Source organism: Gobius niger (genome assembly GCF_951799975.1).
Source record: "Gobius niger genome assembly, chromosome: 10".
NCBI lineage: Eukaryota > Metazoa > Chordata > Actinopteri > Gobiiformes > Gobiidae > Gobius > Gobius niger.
In genome coordinates this window covers 26,588,824-26,608,739 of record NC_136861.1, presented here as the reverse complement: position 1 = coordinate 26,608,739, position 19,916 = coordinate 26,588,824, and the positions used below count along the sequence as shown (strand labels likewise).

The following is a 19,916-nucleotide window of genomic DNA, read 5'->3' as shown; positions in this document are numbered from 1 at the left end:
GCTGAGTCATTTCTAGGTTCATGGTTTCATTGTTTCTCTAAAATGAAGGACACAAACTGCACTGCACCTTATCGAGGCTGGGGCTGTTGTCCTGTGTCACGGACAGTAGGTAGAGGGCAGAGCGGAGCACGAAACGAGGGAGGACGCAGCTGCCCTGCTCCTGAACTGAACGCAGCAGCCAGACCACACTAGAGAACACAGTCTGGTCTGGGAGGAGCCTAGAAAGCGGCAGAAACACAGAAGAACATGCTATTTTATGATGTGAGATGATCAAAAAAATCAAAGACAGTGTGCATTTATGGTGAACTCTGTTGAGCCATGACTGGTCACATACAGAAGCAGGGATTATATTGCTTCTACATGTAAATTACAAATGAAAATAACTCTTTAAAAGGCACCTTGTGTAGCCCATCTCATAAAAAGATGTCTCAAACTAGTCTCAAGAACTTAAGCTGACCTTAAATGATGGGGGAATATTCCATCCATTTACATGTAACCTTTGGCATCACAGCGCTGCAACCCACTGGAGATTTTCTCTTTTTAGACCATTCCAAAATTCTCCAGAGTTCATTTAACATGAAATTCCCAGCAAATCAACGGGTTCAAATTTGATGGGACCTGCCCATCTGGCTATTTGATGGAACAAAAACATCCAACTTTACATTATGTACTTGCATTCCAGAGATACATTTGGCATCACACCTGAATACATGTTGCTTAGACTCACGGAAATGTTACTTGTCATTTGTTGATTCAATACTTGCCAACATTTGAACAAATCTGTCTAATAATGAAAAGAACTGTGTCCAGTGACCCTTCCTCAAACACAGGCCTCCTGCGTGATGCAAATATGCACCCATTGCTACACCACATAAAGGCTTGCATTATATTCCTCTGGGAAGGTAGAGGATAAACGTGCCACAAAACAAATGACAATCTAAGTGGTCAACAGTCTCATGAACACAAATCTATGACAAGAACACCCAACAATTCCCTTCCTATTTTATAAAATACACAAGTGCATTTCCCAAAATACTGATATATTCATTTGTAATACAGACTAATACGTATATTGTTCCTAGGGATTGTCCTCAAAACATAATGTTCATTAGCATAATATCAATTGTTCTGGGTGTTCAAGTTGTGCATTGTCCAATATAAACATTATCAGTCGACCTCTACAATTAAATGAACAAAGAAGAGGACAATCCCCTATGCACGTTCACACTACACAAAGTGAATATCAAGCATTGACTTAAATGACCTTCACTCATTTAGACTTTTGTCCTGATCTGACCAAGTTTACTGTGATCTTAAGATTATTTTAAGATCAATAATTCTTGTCCCATTGACGAAGAAGATTACCTGAAATAAAAATGTTTTGAAACAAATCAGAAACATACAACAACAAGTGAAATAATCTAGGTCAAATGCCCAACCAAAACTAGTCAAACCAACTCAGATTCTGATTATTATACTCAAATTGACACAATTAAACTAATCTAGTTTATGACGTTTTGCAGTGCATTTGACATTAACAGCCTGTCCTTTATATACATTACCTGTCTCCCTGTTGAAATGCCATGTGCAGCAGAGTCAGTACACAGTATTGAGTCGCTCTTTGGCCCTTGTAGTCACACAGCTGAAGCCCCGGGGCCTCACACAGCAGAGAGGGCCAGTCAGACAGAGGACAGGACAGGGCAGGGAGATGGTACTGCAGAATGTTCTCTACCTCCTCAGCGTCTGCAGCAGAGCAATAGGAGAAAGAAATCCAACCATCCGGGGACATGGAAACAGAAAATGAGGGCAGAGTGGAAAGGAAACCTTAGGGCCTGAACACTAATTAGCAAACCGTCCCGAGGGTTTATAAAAATGTAAACCCATTAAATCAGTCAAAAAAAACACAACAACATTTCAGTGAATTTCCCACAGCCTATGCGAAAACTGCATGCTCCAATTTTATGGAAGTCTTAAAAAGTCAAAATATATGGAATGTTACCACGCATTCGAGCAACAGAAAACACTGTTAAATGAGGTCCCTCATGAACTTAATGATGATGGGAAAAAAACACACTTCACATCCATTCCTGATACTGGAGCCTTTATAGTGGTGTTACAAGGCAATGGTTTGACAATTGAACAGACAAGCCACATAGTTGAGAAGAAATCAGTGCAGCAAAGCTAGAAATCTTATGAAGTATCAAAAAGGGAAACAATGAGGTTGAGTCCATCTACGGCTGGTCTTCAGGGAACATGATGTGAAAAATGAAACGAAAAGGGACAAGACAATGTGGCGTAGTAAAGACAGCAACACAGGAGCCCATCAGCTTCTAGTTCACGACTGATTCAAAGCAGTTCAGAGCCAGGGCAGAGCAAGACTAGACGAGACTATGACATGAATGTGGGGATGTGGGGAAAATCAATCGATCACCACAACCAGTCTTTGGAACTGTGCAATTGGCAGAAGATTCATAGAAGCAAGACGAAGAGGAGACATCAGAGGACAAAAATAAAGTAGAAAACAACAGATGGGAGAAGATTTAGAAAGCCAGAAAGCAGTTTTTCAGTTTATGATAAAAAATATTTCAATACCGAAGCCTTCTATGCATTGCTGCTGAAGGAAGCTGAGTGAAATAACCCTGATGAAAAAGGGGGTGTCAAACATAGGACTATGCAAAACTGATACAACTTAAACCATGAATATTCATTGTCCATGAAACCGTACAAAGAAAACAAGCAATTGTTTAACGCTTGGCTTTCGGATTCAAAAATGAATCCCAACAAACAGGACACTGACGGAGATGAAAGCGTTGGTGCAGTTACTGTAGATTTACCATGTTGGTCCGAACTAGGACACGACTGCTTGAAGAGACACATGCTGAGCTTGAGCAGAAACCCGCAGCAGGATACGTTGAGATTTGGGTTTCTGAAAGTATTAGAGAACAAAACCAGAGATGGCAAATGATAACTTTCTGAAAACATGTAATTGCAATTCAACTAATGTCTGTGCATACAAAACATAATTATACGGTCATTTGAATTGGGCTAAAAATTGCAAGCTGATATTGATCAAATACACTGGACTTCAAAAACGTATAACATTAAACACTAAGTGACATCGTGGCATTGTTTTCAGTTGAATGAACTAAAACAAAGGAACAGCATATCTCTTGTAAATTTGTGTGTATCCCAGAAAGACTAACAGGGTGCTAACTGTAATTGCAGTCAAACTACATTTTAATCACAAGCAAAGACACAAGTGCAGATGTTTGCTGTGAGGATGTATGTCAGTAATAGACAGATGCGACAGACTGTGTTATTGGTCTCATTACTCAAACTGTCTAACAGAGAATGCTAATGAGAACATACTACTTCACCCAGCTCCACTGATACACATCCCCATCTACTACAGGGGAGAGCTTTGAGAACACTGTGTCCTGAGGCAATAATCTCTACCTGTTTCCTGTACAGAGCAGGCCTTTGTGCTCCAACGCCAGTCTGAAGAAACCAGAGGACGCTGCAACAAAGAGGTGGAGAACAGGATAATGGAAAAATGAGACGCAAAAATGCCAAACCCAAGGACTAAAATGTCTACGTTTATCAACTCTTTATTGGACCAAGTGATGTTACACCAAAATAAAATGTAAGAGATTTTGGGATCAGCCGACACAATAACAATGTCACTCACAAGGCTTTTATTTTTAATCTCAAAAACATCTACAAAACTAGGAACTTTTACACATTTTGATTATTGCCTTGTCCTTTTCTTTGGCCTCACTCAGAAATTGACTGATGATTCAGAAATCTGCTGGGTGCATCCGTACACAAAAAAGAACACATTCTCACATCACTCCAATTCTAAAAGACTCACACTGGCCTCGTGTTCAAAATGGTAATGCCCTTCAATGTGTCAAAGATCTTTTAGTCATTTTTAAACCTAGTAGATGCCTCAGATCAAACACCCTTCGGATAGTCCCCCGTGTTCAGTCACTATGCTCCATGAAAGTGGAACACTCTTCCTAATGAAGATGTGCTGAGTTCTAAAAAAGCAAATTAAAACCATTTCCGTTTGGGCTTGAGTACGAAAAGTTGCTGTCTTTTGATATGTGCTAAAACTGTTAGTCTTTTTTTCGTGTGTGTGTGAAATGGGGTATGTGATGTTTCATTATGTTCCTCCTTTCTGTAAAGCACATCGATTTACATTTTTGTAGCTCTATAAATAGATTTGTATTCTATTCTGTAAACTTCTAATTCTATAAAACTGAAAAACAGCTCCACAGCTGTTAAGGTGAACTACTTAACCTCTGCAGTTAATGTTTAAATGCCACCTCGTCTGCAAGTGCTGCAAGTTTTCTTTGATAATTGAGTTTCTCCGCACAAAGTGTCAAGGGTTTCTAAAGTTCAATCAATTCAAGACGCGTTGAAATGTCTTTGGAGCTGTCAGTGTTCTTTCTGCCATAGAGCAAACATTACGTTCAAAATGCTAGACTGGCTGTGGTGGTTTCGGGTATAACCTTAATATATATTTCACTGTTATTGATGTGCAGAAGCTTTGCAAGAGAAAAAACATTCAATAGGTTCTCCACCAAATCATTATAGTAGTGTCTCACTTTTAGACAACATCATGAAAAATATACTACCTTGGTTTAAACCAGTGGTTCTCAACCTGGGGGTCGGGACCCCCAAGGGGGTCGCGAGACAAATTTGGGGGGTCACCAGATCATTTAGATAAAATATACATATTTTCATTAGCATATAATCTAATGTTTTATTGTAGCATGTGTGTGCTATTTTACCAGACTGCTATTATTTTTTCGTAGTTTGATGAATTTTTTTCAGTCATTTGTTTTTTTTTCTTTGTTTTTTAAGTATTATGTAGGCTAATGTTCCTATTTCTCATGGTGTGACCCGGGCGGGGGGTCACAATCCCCTTTACCTGTTATAATGGGGGTCACGGCTCCAAAAGGTTGAGAACCACTGGTTTAAACCATTGAAATTGAGTGATATTAAACTTTTTTCAAAATATGCCCATGATTTACAGAGATATTAACTTAGGTTGGTTTAATACATGTACTATATGTCACGTTACGCAACTTACCAAGCTTCGTAGTGAAGACGGGCATGTGTGATGGAAGGAGGAAGAACTGAGAGGACAGTATGGAGTAGAAGGGCTGCAGTATCTGGGCGCTCGGTCTGTACTCACTTGTCTTCTACAGGCACAAACAAAATAATGTTATTCTCCCACTATGCTGGGCATTGTGTAATAAGCTCATAGAAGATGTTTTTGATCAGAATGATGCTGTGGAGTCAAAAGGCGTTCTTCCTTTCCCTTCAAGTGCAAAGATAAGAAAAACACAAATGCAGCTGAGTACATATGTGTGTGTGGATGTTATTTCTTACGATGACAGCGGGTATCCAGACAGAGTCACAACAGCGCAGAACACACCGGCTCAGCGATGCCAGAGAATCTTCATTCTGCTGCGTCTTGGATGGAGCAGTAAATGCATTCTCCTTCAGACCGGGCTCAGATTCACACTCCTCAGCCAGCCTTAGCAGAGAGTGCATGTAAATAAACTAACAGAACACACAATATGCCCGACTAGGGCTGGTGTCATGATATTCTGCTGACCTGCAAGCGGACTGAAAACAGGCCAGAGCATGTAGTAAAAAAGTATCGGACCGAGAGGCCTGGCTATGGGCATTGGCCGTCTTCATCTTCAAACTGGCCTAGATAAAAAGAGAGAGAGATGAGGGAGGACATACAGTATTACAGACAATCTTCTTACTGTATTATATTAAAGCATGAATGGCATACATTTATTTTAGTCTGAGTAAAAACATTTACACGGTAAAATCACACATAATTGTGACTTATAAACTTTTGGCCGCCTCAGCCTTGAGATTTTATGTCTTATAGTAGTGTTATGGAAAAGGGGGCTCTCTTGGCATGTCATATGTTGCTTGGAGCGCCCTCTGCTGACCACAAGGGAAATTTACCATGGTAATTACAAAACAGCAGCCACCAGCATCCTAACTGCTCAGAAAGGGACCAGTGATGGTTTATGGGTTCTGAAAATGCAGATGACACTTCAGGTTTCTCCCTTTTGAGATTTCGTCTCATTTAAAAACTATATTTTCCGAGTTCAGCCTTATATACATGAATAAAACTATGAAAAAGTTGCACTGATTCACTCACTGAGTGCTGGTGGTGTGCGTGTGAAGTCAGAGACAGCTCTGAAAATCTCTTGGTTATGGCCTCGATCAGTCCTGTTATCTCCTTGAACTGGACCGGTCTAGACTGGTGGTTCAGTCTGAGTGATGAGAAGCAAAATGAAGATCTATACACATGAGGTTTCTGTAGGAGTCATTTAAGTGGGTCAGACCGAGAGACAGACGAGAAAAGAAGCATCGGATTTGCTGCAACTGTGACTCTGAGGAGAGCGGGTTTTATAGAATAGGAGAGTATAGAATTTATGGGTTTCTACTTCAAGTCACTTTGTCCAATAAAGAACCTCAAATTAGCATTTTTGCAATAAACAATACATCCTTTTGGTCAATGTTAAATTATGCACTGTCTTGATACTGTCTGAGTATCAAGTCAAATGTAACAATGTCATACAATCACCTTCTAAAAGTAATATTTTTACATTTAAACATGCGTAGCCTTCCGAAAAACTATGAAAAGATGTCACATTTTTTAAATCTTCTTTGAAACATGAGCTTTTTTTTTATTTTTATTTTTTTTATTTATTTTTTTATTTTGCAAAGACAGTGCATATTAACATAACAGCTCAACTGTAAAATATGCCAGTTAGCCAAAAGGCTAGTTTTCATCTGTGTTTCATTTTTCACTTTGTCACTTTGACAATCAAGGTCTGGAGGGGGAGTCTCCATTTTTATCGACAAAAATTTCAGAGATACTCAACTAAGGTCTGAGGAAAAAAAAATATAGACATGTTTTTGCGTTGATAGGGTTAATGGGTTTAATCCCTGTTTTGGTTCTGATTGGTTTGAACAAAAGAAGATCTGTAAAAGACATAAGCACTAGGAGCACATGGCTAATTATTATGCATAAACATGCGCACGTTCCTAAGAGAGCGCTCTCACCAGCACTGTTGGATTAGATTCTGGCAGAGTTCTGTCTGCTCTGTAAAAACTAAATGACAGCACTGCAAAGGTGACAAGGATCTTTTCTCTGGCATGGTTATGTTTTTAGCGGCAACAGAACATCCTCAGGGAGTCTTCAAGCTGCTGCCGTTAGCGGTTATAGCTTAGTATTAGCAGCGCTGAGTTAAACCTGTAGGCCGGAGCTGCTCACGACCGTCTTTTCCGGTCCGAAACTCTCAAAATGCCTGGATCGGCTACCAATGTCTAAACCGGATCGGGACATCCCTAATTTAAAAGATACAATTGTTTAATTGTTTATCACCATAGCAGCAGTCCTAATTTCTCTTCACTTTGGTTTTGGTTTACCTCAGCTGCAGTCAAAAATCATTCTTGAGAAAGCTCCTTGTTTTATTGCTAAGGGAGTGAAGATAGTATTGTGTCCTTGGCATTACTGATCGTCTCCACCGCTTGTGTGTTTTGTATACCTGAAGAGGATGCAGGCGGCTCTCACAGCCTGCGTGGCCACGAGCAGGCAGGGGGCGGCCACCCCAGCTTCCACAGTCTCTGATACCGCCACAAAGCCTGAACGACTGGGGAACAAGCGCACCTCTGGGGGCTGTCTGTGCAGACACACACACATCTGTAGTTGAATAATCCTGTCAGTGTAACAACACACAATGGGACCTGGCATCATACATTTCTGATGAGCCCGGAGTTTAATTCTGAGGTGGGGGGAAAGGTCAGAAGACTGTGCAAGAATTTTAACTGTCAAAATGCAGATCTTTTAACCCAGTTTATGCTTATTTGGGTAATTAATGGGCCAATCCACATGAAACAAAGGCGGACATCAAATTCAAATGTATCTTTGCCCATGGTTGCATATACATTCCATCCAGAAAACCTAGTAGAAAGTTAAACCCTTAAGCATTATAGAGCCCACCAGGATGGAAAACAAAGCCGCCAAACTAACCACCCATACAACCACTGGGTCACTAACAGGCCAAATATGCACTAATATATACCTTTTTCGCATAAAAAGTTGCATAAAGCACAGGACACACAATAAGAACTACCATACAGCTGAGCTACTGATGTCAAAGGTTTATCTCGGGACTACGACACTTACTGTTACCACAACTAAATGAAGTATAAAACTGCCCAAAACACAGCAAGAAGACGCCTGAAGGGCTGGGTCCCCCTTCAGATATAAAACATGAATGCTTATTCAGCTCATCAAAACTCCTCACTGCTCCACTCAGTTTAAAAGACAAATGACCTCACTATTTAAATTCTCTAATGCCTTGTACCACTGCCATATGACAGACAGAACGTTTAATTAAAATAATGTCAAGCCTGCAGAAATATGACGGTGTTAGTGGCTCGTCATATATTCTCATCTGCTGACAGTTAATCCTCATCTAATTAAGTGTGGACCATATTTAACAGGCTTTACGGTGGACCTTGACCGAGTCAGTGGAGCATACGGCCAATCGGCTCCAGAATAAACTGTTATCTCTGACTTAAAACAGTAATTTTTCTGAGACACAGTTAAACACATTTAAAAATATATTTCATTTGAACATTTATTATTCAAGAACATCCTGAAGCCTCCAGTGCATACGAGGGCAGCTCAGTGGCCCTTTTCCTTCCATTCAGGACATTTACTGCACCAGACCCATGCCTGACTGACTGACAGTCTCACCCACTGTCAATAAGCTGAACTCTCACCTTCCACCCCTCTGCTTCCCCACATGTTTTATATCAGTCTACATATAGTGGCACCAAGGGAATAAGTTTGTGCTTCATGTGTGACAAATGTGTCTGTTATATTTTGAAAGAAATGCTGCTCCTACTTTGACAGAGCCATAGAGAAGCAGTTATGCAAACTGACTTCAGACGGTTATTAACGCAACACAATCTGAAAAAGTCGGCAGCTGCAGCCAAAACAAATAATCAAACTAAGATCTGTTTTGCAGCTACAGCTGGCGGGCCAGTCCCAGCTGTGCAGTGCATTTCAGTTCAGTTCTTTGAACATTTGAAATGATGTTTCACACTCACCTTTCCAGTATGCAGGTTAGTAAATGAAAGCCCTGCTTTGGCACCTCCAGATTGGTCAGCCGCAGTGCCTCCATCAGACTGCGCACCAGAGACTCAATACCTCGAACAAGAAGATAACATTTATCAATTTGTGTTTTTATGACATTCAATAAGCCAAAAGGCTGGCGACTATGATAAGTGCATTCACATGAACACTAATCGCAGCTCAGGGACATCCCGCTCCACACATCTGTTGTAATGAACCCAAGTTGTTACTAAATTAAAGCAGAACTTAATAATAGAAGCTGTAGCAGGAAAACATCCTGGGTACCAGGAAATGTACCAGGAAATTAAGTTAATTCTGTTTTTCAACAAATCCTATGTGTTTGTGGAGAAACTAAGAGGGTACAACAAACAGATAATTAATTGTACATAACACTAAAGCAAACAGAGCAGAGGAAGAACAAATTGGATTCTGTTTGTTGCTCTGAGGCTATTTGTCTAATTCTATCTGTAATCTAACAAAAAGATGCAGTAAATCTATCACTGAACTGGCTTCCACTGAATGTATACGTAGCTCAGGGTTTCAAGACCAATGTGCACTTTTTGGCTTCGAGCAGCATCACTTTGACCTGCAGTCGTCAACGCACAGAAGTAAACACTGAATGTCATGTGCTTCCAGGATCCTGATCCTGATTCATTCCTCACATAAAGGTTCAGATTGATTGGATTTGTGGTTTAGCATGATTTTCTTGAATTGCAGCTCGGCATCAACCTTTAAATGAGTGGTTCCCAACCTTGTTCTCACACATCCCTTTCATTTACACCACCTACTTCGAGGGCACTGTGGCTTATCTAAAGAGTTTGTATTTTAGCCGTTCGTTGTAAAGCTCTCTCATACTCTGTTAATCTGAAAACAATCTAAGTTCCAAGTATTATCCCTGTACACCTGGTTGTGAAATAACTATCTACAGACCAACATCATTTTGCTGATAATGTGAATGGGTTTGACACCCCAATGTAAAGATTAAAATTTTAAAAGTCATACCATAGACTGAAAGGCACTGAGAGAAAAACTGTGGCTCCTCAGTGAGCAGCTTCAAACAAGTGTAGACAGACCACAACAGAGCTTCACTTTTAGTACTCGCGAGCCTGTCAAACAGAAACTCTGCAACGACAGACAGAGAAAACCACAAAAGTGCAGAAAATCAAATTAATGTCAAGGAATATATTTGAACCTGAAAGGAAATGATGCACAGTGAGCAAACCACAGAGCGGGCTTTTGTTTGGGAGTGCGTGTTTAATACCGGGAACGTCGGCTCTGATGAAGGGAGCGCTGTACTGACGCGGCGAATGAACCAGGACAGATGCAATACACTTAGCGCTGCTCACCTGCAACATCTCATCGCCACTCAGCAGCAACTGGGAAAAACACGACTGATTAGAAAGCACTGGGCTGGAGACGCTGTTTTCAAATTGTGTGCTTGGCTGCGGCATATTGTTTAGACACTCTTTAAGATATATGAGTGCTATTAGAGCAACGCGCCCTAAAGAAGATGAGAGTGCAGATAAGTTAGAAGCGTTCTCTCCAATACACTATCTATTAAACTGACTGTACTGTATGCATTTACGCATTTCTGTCATGCAAACCATGCTGTAATATAATATCTCATGCAATATGTAAAGAATAAACGCTTTAGGGATTCAAGGACAAAGGCATAGTGATATAGTCCATATACTCAAGGCTTGTTTTTTTTTACAATTCCTTTGCCCTAATTTGCACACAATCGCAGTGTGAACAGCTTCGTGAGAGCGTTAGAATTGTGAAACTGAATATGCAAGTTAGTAAAACTAAGTAGGCTATGTTGAATATCAAGGTTTTTTGAATCTTTATCTTCCAGCTAAATTATTCAGACAAATTCCCTTACAGGCACAAACAAGTTTACTACAACCATGTAACTGTAACAATACCTAACTAGTTTGGTAGCTTGATGGAGAAAGTTTTCTGCTAATGCAGCGACAATGATTACATAATTAATGAATTTGGCACACATTTGGGTGACTTAGGGCACAACGTCACAGGCTGCACACTGATGTGACTATGGAGATAATCTCACATTGATTTCCCAGACATGGATTGCAAATATTTATTCTGCGGAAAGCCCTATGTAGTTCCCACTCAGAGGCACATTAATCCGGGCTCTGAACTTGTTGTTATGATAAACGTCAGAGTCCGAATGCACATGCTGTTGATTGGAGCAGGATGTTTGGACAGAGACCTTTTTCAGAAGGAGAGGCAGAGGGCTGTGCTCGGGCGGCTGTTGCTCTGGGTTCTGGCTGAGGCTGCTCTGGTTCTCTTCACACATGAGCGGACCACTGCTCATCAGAGCTGACACTGCCGCGGCCATCTGCACCAGCAGCCACAGCAAGCCTGAGAGATGGTGACAAAACGTGGTATTGAAGTTGAGAAACACAACGTACCACACATAAGCTAACGCTCTTCTCAAGTTAATTATGCAAGTTCTGTCAAAACATGACACCTATGGCTAAATATAATCTAGAGAAGATTAAGTTTATTAGCATCAAGCAACAGTGTTATACTACAATTGCCTTGAATAGTATGGAAGAACTGTGTGCCCTCAGTCAAGCAAAAAAACAAAGATGTTTTTAGCATTGGCCTCTCACAGTATATTCCTATAGCTCCAAACGGAGTGAAGTTAGAAGCGACCAAGCTCTTCCACGGGCACGCACAAAGACCAGACAGGTATGTGCCAACTCGTCTAAGCTCAAGTAAGAACATATCTTAGTATGGAAAAACAGTGAACTATTCCTTTAACAGTGTTATAACTGGGACAATCGCAAAAAGAACATTTCACTCACTTGCTATTGTAAAAACATTAACAAAATGATACACCACAATATAACATGTTATACAATGTTAATAATAAACAAGGGAGTTTAATGAACAGTCTGTACTGACTCTTACCAATGCAGTTGGTGATGAGAAGTGTCGAACTGGCATTGGCTAAGGTTTGAAGCAGCAGAAGACACACTCTGTCCCTGATGGAGGCGGGCACAGCCTGAGCGGCTGTCCCAAACAGCTTGAGCCACACAAATAATATAGAAGCCTTCAGCTCTTCATCTGGGTAAAGTAGCACTGAGCACAAGTTCTCCAGCAAAGGCACTGCAGGACAGAGTGATACCATTGTTCAGTTATAACAAACTCCAAGACATACAAGGGCAAGTTATTAGCGTTAAACCAATAACTTGAAATAGACTGAACTGTACACACTACTAAGGTTTTAACATAATTTCTTGGGAGACAAGACAAACAAAGAGAAAGATTGATTTGGAAAACCCAAGGGTAAACAGTATTAAAGTCAGAACAGCAAAAGTGGAGAAGGCAAAAGGGAATAAAAAGACATGACGGAGTATAGACACAGAAACAGGCCTGGCAGCTGCTTTGTTGAGCCACATCAAAACCCCACGTGAGAGAGCAGAAGCTCCCAGACGTGTTTGATTAAACCAAATTATATGAGGCGGCAAAGATGAGAGCCAGGGACACAGAGCAGAGACAGACCGCGGCGAATGGACCACAAGATAAGGCTGCAGAAACAACAGGTGAAAATACCCCATTTGTGATGAAAAAGCTCAGGGCCCGCTGCTTTGGCTCTGCAGGGAAAAGGAGACTTAACTATGTTGTTTTGCTTTATTGTGTCAGAGAAAAGAAATGGCTCATATCGGTGTTTACTATTCTGCCGGCCACTGTGAGCCTACTGTGGTCTGCTTTCTACAATATTTTGGTTTTGAATGTTTTGCTTCAGTGAGTTCAGCTAAACCCCTTTGGACATGAGTCGCTTCTACTCTGTATATCTGTTTAGCAACTTAAAACTTAAGACCTAACATCTATAAAGTGTAAAGTATGCCCCCTTGCTTTTCAAATTCTCCTTCTTTCTTCAAAATGAAAAAAAAAAAGCAAAAAAATAATAATAATAACTTTCTCCTATGCACATTATTCTGCAACCACCACCTCAGTTTAAACCTAAGGGAGCAACGCTCGAATATGCAGAAATAAACAGGAAGCAGAAAGGGGCGAAATTAGATTGAAAAGAGGTTTGAATGAGATTAACGCAACAGGGGTTCAGTTCAGTTCACCAGTCTGAACCCAAAGAGCAGAGCGCGTGTTTGAGCCGTGTTGTCGGTGTGCCGCTGTTGTCATTAGTCCAAACAGCCCTATAGAGATTTGTTGAGTGACGGGCGACAGACAGACCCACACAGTCAATAGTGGCAGCCCACATCTTACATCAGCACAGCACAGCGCCAACCTGTTCGAAAAAGCCTTAGAAATCTATCCAACACATGGGAGGCGGACACAAAGCGTAGTAAAATAGCAAGCTCAAATTTAGCGCTGGGGCGTGACGCATCACCCAAATACACACCCTCATGACTATGATTAATGGCACCCATTATTCAAAGGAGTAATGGTTCGGTGAGCGGACAGAAAACATACAGGTGGTAGTGTAGCAAAGACTTATTATAACGGAAGTATTTTGTATGTGAGAAGTAAGGAGAGACTCTGCTACTCAGTTAAACGTGTGGAGACAGACATTAAAAATAAAGCATAATAAAGACAATCTCTTCAAATTTAGGTTAAGGTTTTGATAATATAAGTTTAAAGGCACACTACGTAACATTGTGGATTCTACTGATGCCACCACAAAACATGCTCCTAATGACCAGTTAGACACAGAAAATGCTTTTTTTTTACAGTGGGTAATAAAAGGATGAATTTGGATGAGGACCTAACCTATTTCAATTTTATATATCTGGCTGCCTTTACTCAACATCTCCATGGTAACGAGCTGGAGACATCCCCGCTCCCAGTAAAGTTATAATCAGGTCTTAGGAGACAAATACATGCTCTTTTGAAATCTTTTTTTGTTTGTGATTTGTTTTTAACCATAAAAATATCTGCAATGAAATGATAGTATTTTACTCTATTTATTTGTGGTGAACAGGTCTGGGCTCATTCTACACATTAGGACATTGCTGTAACATGTAGGGGGAGGAAAATGCTTAGTTTTAACATTTTTAACCCCTGTATAGTCCCTTTAAAGTAAAAATCACGTTTTCTCTTGCCAACATATAAATATGTGGGGTTTTGCATCAACATGAGAGAGTAGACCAGCTAAACTAATACAACAATCACCCACATTTCAGGACATGTTTGTACTGATCTAAACTACAGTAACTAACCCGAACCACAGTATAAGACATGGGGACGGTTTGCAAAAGATATTGTACCTACACTGCCCTACAGTCAAGGCAGGAATGTTTATCCTGAATCACGTTTCTGTCAAAGGTCCTATAATACAGCATGATTGTCTTACCGTACTGAGTCGCCAGGATATTGGCAACGTTAGGCACGGCTTCCAACAATCGTCCAATGAAATTAAATGTTGATAGCAAACTCTTGGCATTGAGCGCACCACTTAGCTGGAAAATAGATGGACACGCTTTCAGACACAATCAATTTACATTTTAACCAATAATGAGACTGTTATAAATGATAATATCCAATTTAAACGGACAAGTATAAACGAGGCAAAATCCATGCAGTAAAGCAATTCAGTTTGATAAATTGTGAGGAATTATAAAAATTACATCTTTCCAGGCAGCAAAGCAGGCGTGAAAAATGAGGCTCGCAAATGTTGATTTTTAAGTGGGATGGGAGGCCAATAAATCTTAATGCTACAACAATTACGCATCAACAAATAGTCTTTTTTTAACTCAGTCATTCTATGCGTCATGACTGTTATGGCTGTTTTGACTAATTTTGTTGGAAGAGGCTAATCAGGCTCTATTCTATCAAATAAATGAGACGTATCTGCTCCTCTGTCAACATCTCCATGCACATACTGCTATTTTCAATCTCTAGCGTCATCTGTTCAACAGGCTTTTGAGGCCCAACGTTTCCATTTGTGTCGCATCACAAGAACCCACCTGTTTACGAAAAGAATGTTTGGAAGATTTACTGCGTGTATTCAATTCAAAGAGCCTAACGCCACACTAGATATTAGGATTTGTTTAGAAAATTTTATATTTTGATGTAAAACAATGCGAGTCTGCCAAGAGCCTGATGCTACTGCAGCCATAGACAGTGTTGCAGAGAATACTTTATGTATTTAGTTACAAAATACTGAATACTTGCCTTAACGTGCGTTTGTAACTTATACTTTGTGCAGTCAGAGTACTATTCTAAATACTTATAATACTTTCACAATGATCTGCATAGCTATGTATAGATATGCGACATACGATTAAAAGACATGTAGTTACGCTTGTTGAAAGGCCTGTGAATATATTTACCACTAATTGGGAACATAAAAAAACACTTTGCAAATGCAGCACAGCAGATCACAGCACATCACATGACACGGAGCACATGGGCATTGTTGAAGCTGAAGTTAAATGATTTAGTACTCCAATGTGTTCCTTTGATTCTAGGGAAGTAATTGAATTCTAAATACCCTAAATACAATATTCAGGGTATCAAAATTAATATTCTAAATACGCATTTCCAACATATATTCCGTGACTATTCAACATGGTGCTAAGAGTACGTGCTGTATAGATGACTTACCTGTTTATGAATCTCATCCAAGACAAAGCGAAAGGGCGGCTCACTCTGCAGCTCTAGAAGCAACTGGAGCAGCACTGTTTCGTCAAGACATGCAAAATACACAACCAGGGATGACATGCTTTTTGAAACAACCAAAAGTTAGTTAAGAATTATTTATAAAGCTCTTATTACACTTTTACAGTGATGTCTGTACAATGTATTGGATGGATGTAAAAGGAATAGGCCACTGTTTTTAGTGTGCGGATTTCAAACTACTCCTGGTATTATTACGCCTTACAATATAATTCCCCCTTTTATCCGCTTAGAAAATCCACATTGTTTAATTTTGTGTATTATACTTTGTAGTGGAACACTTCACGTAACCATATTTAAATAGGGAAAACGTGGAAGAGCTTGGTAGCTTCTATCTTGACCAGTTTTGGAGCTATAGTGGAGAGAGGGAGAGGCTAAATGCTAACGCCGTCTGCGCTGTGTTTACGTGATAGAAGGCACGGGTGAAGATCAGACAGGTCCTAAAGAACTCGTCAAAGCTCAGGTAAGAACATATCTCAGTAAAATACCAACTTGCATCTAGCCCCTTTTAGTGTTGGTCATGTCACCAAAAAAGACTTGCTGTGGTAATTGCCTTACAGTTTGATAAAGATAACTTGTTACAGGACAATTTACTGACATACAAACATATCCACATTAACACATTTGTTTTTGTTTGCTAGACCAAAAATAAGACAGTTTTAGCCACATATCACCATATACACTCAGAAGTGGTTTCAATCTATAACCACGCTGAGCTGAGCAAACTTATACACAACTGTAAAGAAACAATGCAAGGCAAAAGTTCCATTGCACTGCTGTCAAACAGGCAGCCAACAGACAGCGGCCAAATAACACATTACCAAATGCATAATATCGGAACATGTGCAAGCTAAATGTCACCGCTCGTGAACTAGAAAGTCATTTAAAAGTCTGTCGGCTCATAACATTAGGAAATTGCAGCCGTAATCCAAAACAGCTTGTTTGCAAGGTGCTTAACAACACAAATGCCTTCTTTACCTTCGTCAACCTTTTCCAAAGTAGATGGGTCCTCTGTGGTATGAAGCAGCCCTAGTGAGAGAGGGAGGACGGGTTACGCAACAAACTCTGCATGCCTACAGCTAGACAAAGTTCAAGCAGAACTGGAAGACAACAAAAAAAAAATCAATAAGGAGAAGCAAGATGGCAGTTTAGTCTACAACATAGGGCATGGAAATAACACTAGAAGTTCAAGAGGAGAATGAATTCATGTACAAAAACTGTGCCATATTAAATGTAATACTTCCTACACTAAACATTGATGCTTTGTAAGTATAAAAACGAACAAAGCTGAATATGTTATGGTTAGATGAAAGGCATTTCTTTTATTGGATTAGCTCTTTATTGGCGCATGGTGCCTCTCAGTTTAACAAAACCATCCCACGAGCTCTACACAGGCCCCTTTAATGTGCTGCCAGTGTAGTTAGCACTTGAAACAGATTACTATTTCCCACACAACTCTAATTTGATTACAGCACTAATGTTTTAGGCTTGGTGCAAGATGAGGCAATAACTGTATTGAATAGGTATAGTTTTCTTAGAACATTTAATATAACGGCCATTTCAATAACCCTAGAAATAAGGAGAGGGAATGCACATTTGAAGTAGAAATACATTGTAATTTTAGTGACAAATCAATAAATAACATTGCATACTTGCCACTCAAATAACTGCCACGCTGTTGCTAAGTTATGACACGCATAATACATTTATTAAAAGCATATCACATAAAAAAGTTAGGAGTAGCTAAGAAGAGGATATATAAACCTCTTACCACCCGCCTTAACCAAGTGCATTTTCTCCAGTTTGGCTTTACCCAAATCTAAAAGCTTCTAGACTTCCAGCTTATCAGCCAGTGTAACGCCTCATGTGAAAGCTAAGACCCACAAAACTGATCTTAAGGCATCTTTTTCCTTGCGTTGTTCCAGCGTTGTCACTTTTTTGACAATCTTTTGTTAGTTTGTTAGTTTGCTGCTTTTTTGTTGCTGTTGCTTTTTCGTGGCCCCTTTTTGTGCTCGGTTCTGGTGGGAGTTAAGAGGTTAAGCAAAATCAACTTCAGGGTCATATTGTCACCACCTTATTCCCTTTTCAAAAACCTACAGGAGTTTGGAATATTTTTTGTGACTGTTCTGCAGGTACTATTCACCAGCTACTGCTAAGCTCCTCCTGTTTACATCAAGCTTCTCCGGGAGACCGGCAAAAGGAAACTTTGAATGAACCATTTTAGATCAATATGGGATTTGAGAGTGATAAAGATTTGTTTGAAATTGTTACCAACTACCTTCATTCAGTGATCATAAAATAGCACCACTAAGGCTGAATAATTAACTTCATAGAAAGAAGATCCCGTGTTTGATTCCCAGACTGTTTTCCCCGTGTCTGGATAGGTTTCCTCCAGGTTCTCAAAACCTGAACAATATCCTCCAGCTGGGTATTCAGACAACATGTGTGTCCCCACTGCGCCTGACAGGTTGCCCCGGCAGCAATGAAAGATGCTCAACTGCTGAGGATTATTTCCATACATGGAAAAAGTATACCTAAAACTCAATTAATTTGCTATACATCTGCAGACAGAATACTTTTACATGACCTACAGGGTATGGATCCAAAGATAACTTTTTATGTCTAGGTTTCTCACCAAGCAGAGAAGCTATAAAACGCAGTGAGACTCTTTGGTCTTGTCGAAGCAGTTCCTTTAAGGCCCCGGGAGAGCACTTCAATACCCCACTGACTCCAGACAAGGCATAGGACTTTCTCACAGCCTGTGGAAAAGGAAGAGAAGAGGGAGAATCTTTCATGAAACTGGATACTAAATAAGGATGGACTGGACTAGTATTATCAAATCACTGCCAGTGCAATAGACATTGAGAAGTGAGAGTAAAATGCATGTTGCAATCCAATTCAAAATAAATCATTATTCCTACCATGTATTACTATTCCCATGTGAGAAATGGTGGAAGTATGTATGTCATGATCCTAATCCATGTAACTTGTGCAATTTATTTATGAGTAATTCAGTTTGTAATAGTGGTACGACTATGAGGACGGACTGTGAAGGTGTGCTGTATTGGTTGTATTGGCTGTATTGGTTGTATTGGCTGTATTGGCTGTATTGGTTGTATTGGCTGTATTGGCTGTATTGGCTGTATTGGCTGTATTGGCTGTATTGGTTGTATTGGCTGTATTGGTTGTATTTGCTGTATTGGCTGTATTGGCTGTATTGGCTGTATTGGTTGTATTGGCTGTATTGGTTGTATTTGCTGTATTGGCTGTATTGGCTGTATTGGCTGTATTGGTTGTACGGGGTGGGACACATCGATTACCGCAATGTCTTCACTTTCCATGATTTCCACCACGCACAGCACACACAGCATGAGGCCGCCGCCTCCAGCCGGGCCCAGGCGGCCACACCACCGAGGATCATGTCTGAAGTGGATCTTCTCACAGACGACGTCTCCGGCAGACATTTTTATTCACTCATTCTGTCAGAAGAAGAACGACATGTACAACGCAAGACTTGACAGGCTAGCTAGCTATATTCACACACACAGAGTGGGACACAAGTCTTTCTCTTTTTGTGAAAAGATTTGTCTATAAACCTCGTAATATTACAGTTTGTGTAACATGACGTTACTTACAAATACCGCAGTGAAGTTATCCCGCCATGTTTCTCTCTCGGTGCAAACTCGAACAGGCTGATCTTTGGCTAATGAGGATAATACACACACGTGATACGGACGATCATTTTTATTTATTTTATTTATTTTTTAACATAAATAAGTACAATATATATATATATATATATTTTAAAGTTATTCACATTTCCTTTCTGTAAAAGTTATTTTGTGGACATCTAAAACCAGGGCCTAACAACACTTCTTCATGGGGGAGAAAGCAAAACCTTTTTTACAGACACACATCAGACTTACATCTGTGCACCCTTTGGGCCCGATGACAAGAAAGAACAAAACCTCAATGTGTGGTGAGTTACAGTGGAAAGTTGATGTGCGGACCTGATCGGTCGATGATTGCTTTGACGCGCGCTTAACCACTTCCTTCA

The 19,916-nt window shown here is 40.1% G+C and overlaps 1 protein-coding gene across 1 annotated transcript in view; it reads right to left on the bottom strand.

The window, feature by feature from the left end:
* mei1 (meiotic double-stranded break formation protein 1) overlaps positions 1 to 19,323 on the bottom strand; it is a gene marked incomplete at its 5' end in the record, with an annotated part of 34,265 nt that extends 14,942 nt beyond the window's left edge. Inside the window, 19 exons of the mRNA XM_079565253.1 lie at positions 68 to 218; positions 1,563 to 1,743; positions 2,835 to 2,926; positions 3,457 to 3,517; positions 5,099 to 5,210; positions 5,401 to 5,548; positions 5,630 to 5,727; positions 6,197 to 6,311; positions 7,593 to 7,727; positions 9,166 to 9,265; positions 10,193 to 10,312; positions 10,452 to 10,566; positions 11,424 to 11,575; positions 12,131 to 12,328; positions 14,535 to 14,640; positions 15,788 to 15,861; positions 16,838 to 16,888; positions 18,495 to 18,618; positions 19,180 to 19,323. Coding sequence (XP_079421379.1) covers positions 68 to 218; positions 1,563 to 1,743; positions 2,835 to 2,926; positions 3,457 to 3,517; positions 5,099 to 5,210; positions 5,401 to 5,548; positions 5,630 to 5,727; positions 6,197 to 6,311; positions 7,593 to 7,727; positions 9,166 to 9,265; positions 10,193 to 10,312; positions 10,452 to 10,566; positions 11,424 to 11,575; positions 12,131 to 12,328; positions 14,535 to 14,640; positions 15,788 to 15,861; positions 16,838 to 16,888; positions 18,495 to 18,618; positions 19,180 to 19,323 — 2,277 coding nt within the window. The remainder of the gene's footprint in view (positions 1 to 67; positions 219 to 1,562; positions 1,744 to 2,834; positions 2,927 to 3,456; positions 3,518 to 5,098; positions 5,211 to 5,400; positions 5,549 to 5,629; positions 5,728 to 6,196; positions 6,312 to 7,592; positions 7,728 to 9,165; positions 9,266 to 10,192; positions 10,313 to 10,451; positions 10,567 to 11,423; positions 11,576 to 12,130; positions 12,329 to 14,534; positions 14,641 to 15,787; positions 15,862 to 16,837; positions 16,889 to 18,494; positions 18,619 to 19,179) is intronic.
* Positions 19,324 to 19,916: the final 593 nt, after the last annotated feature.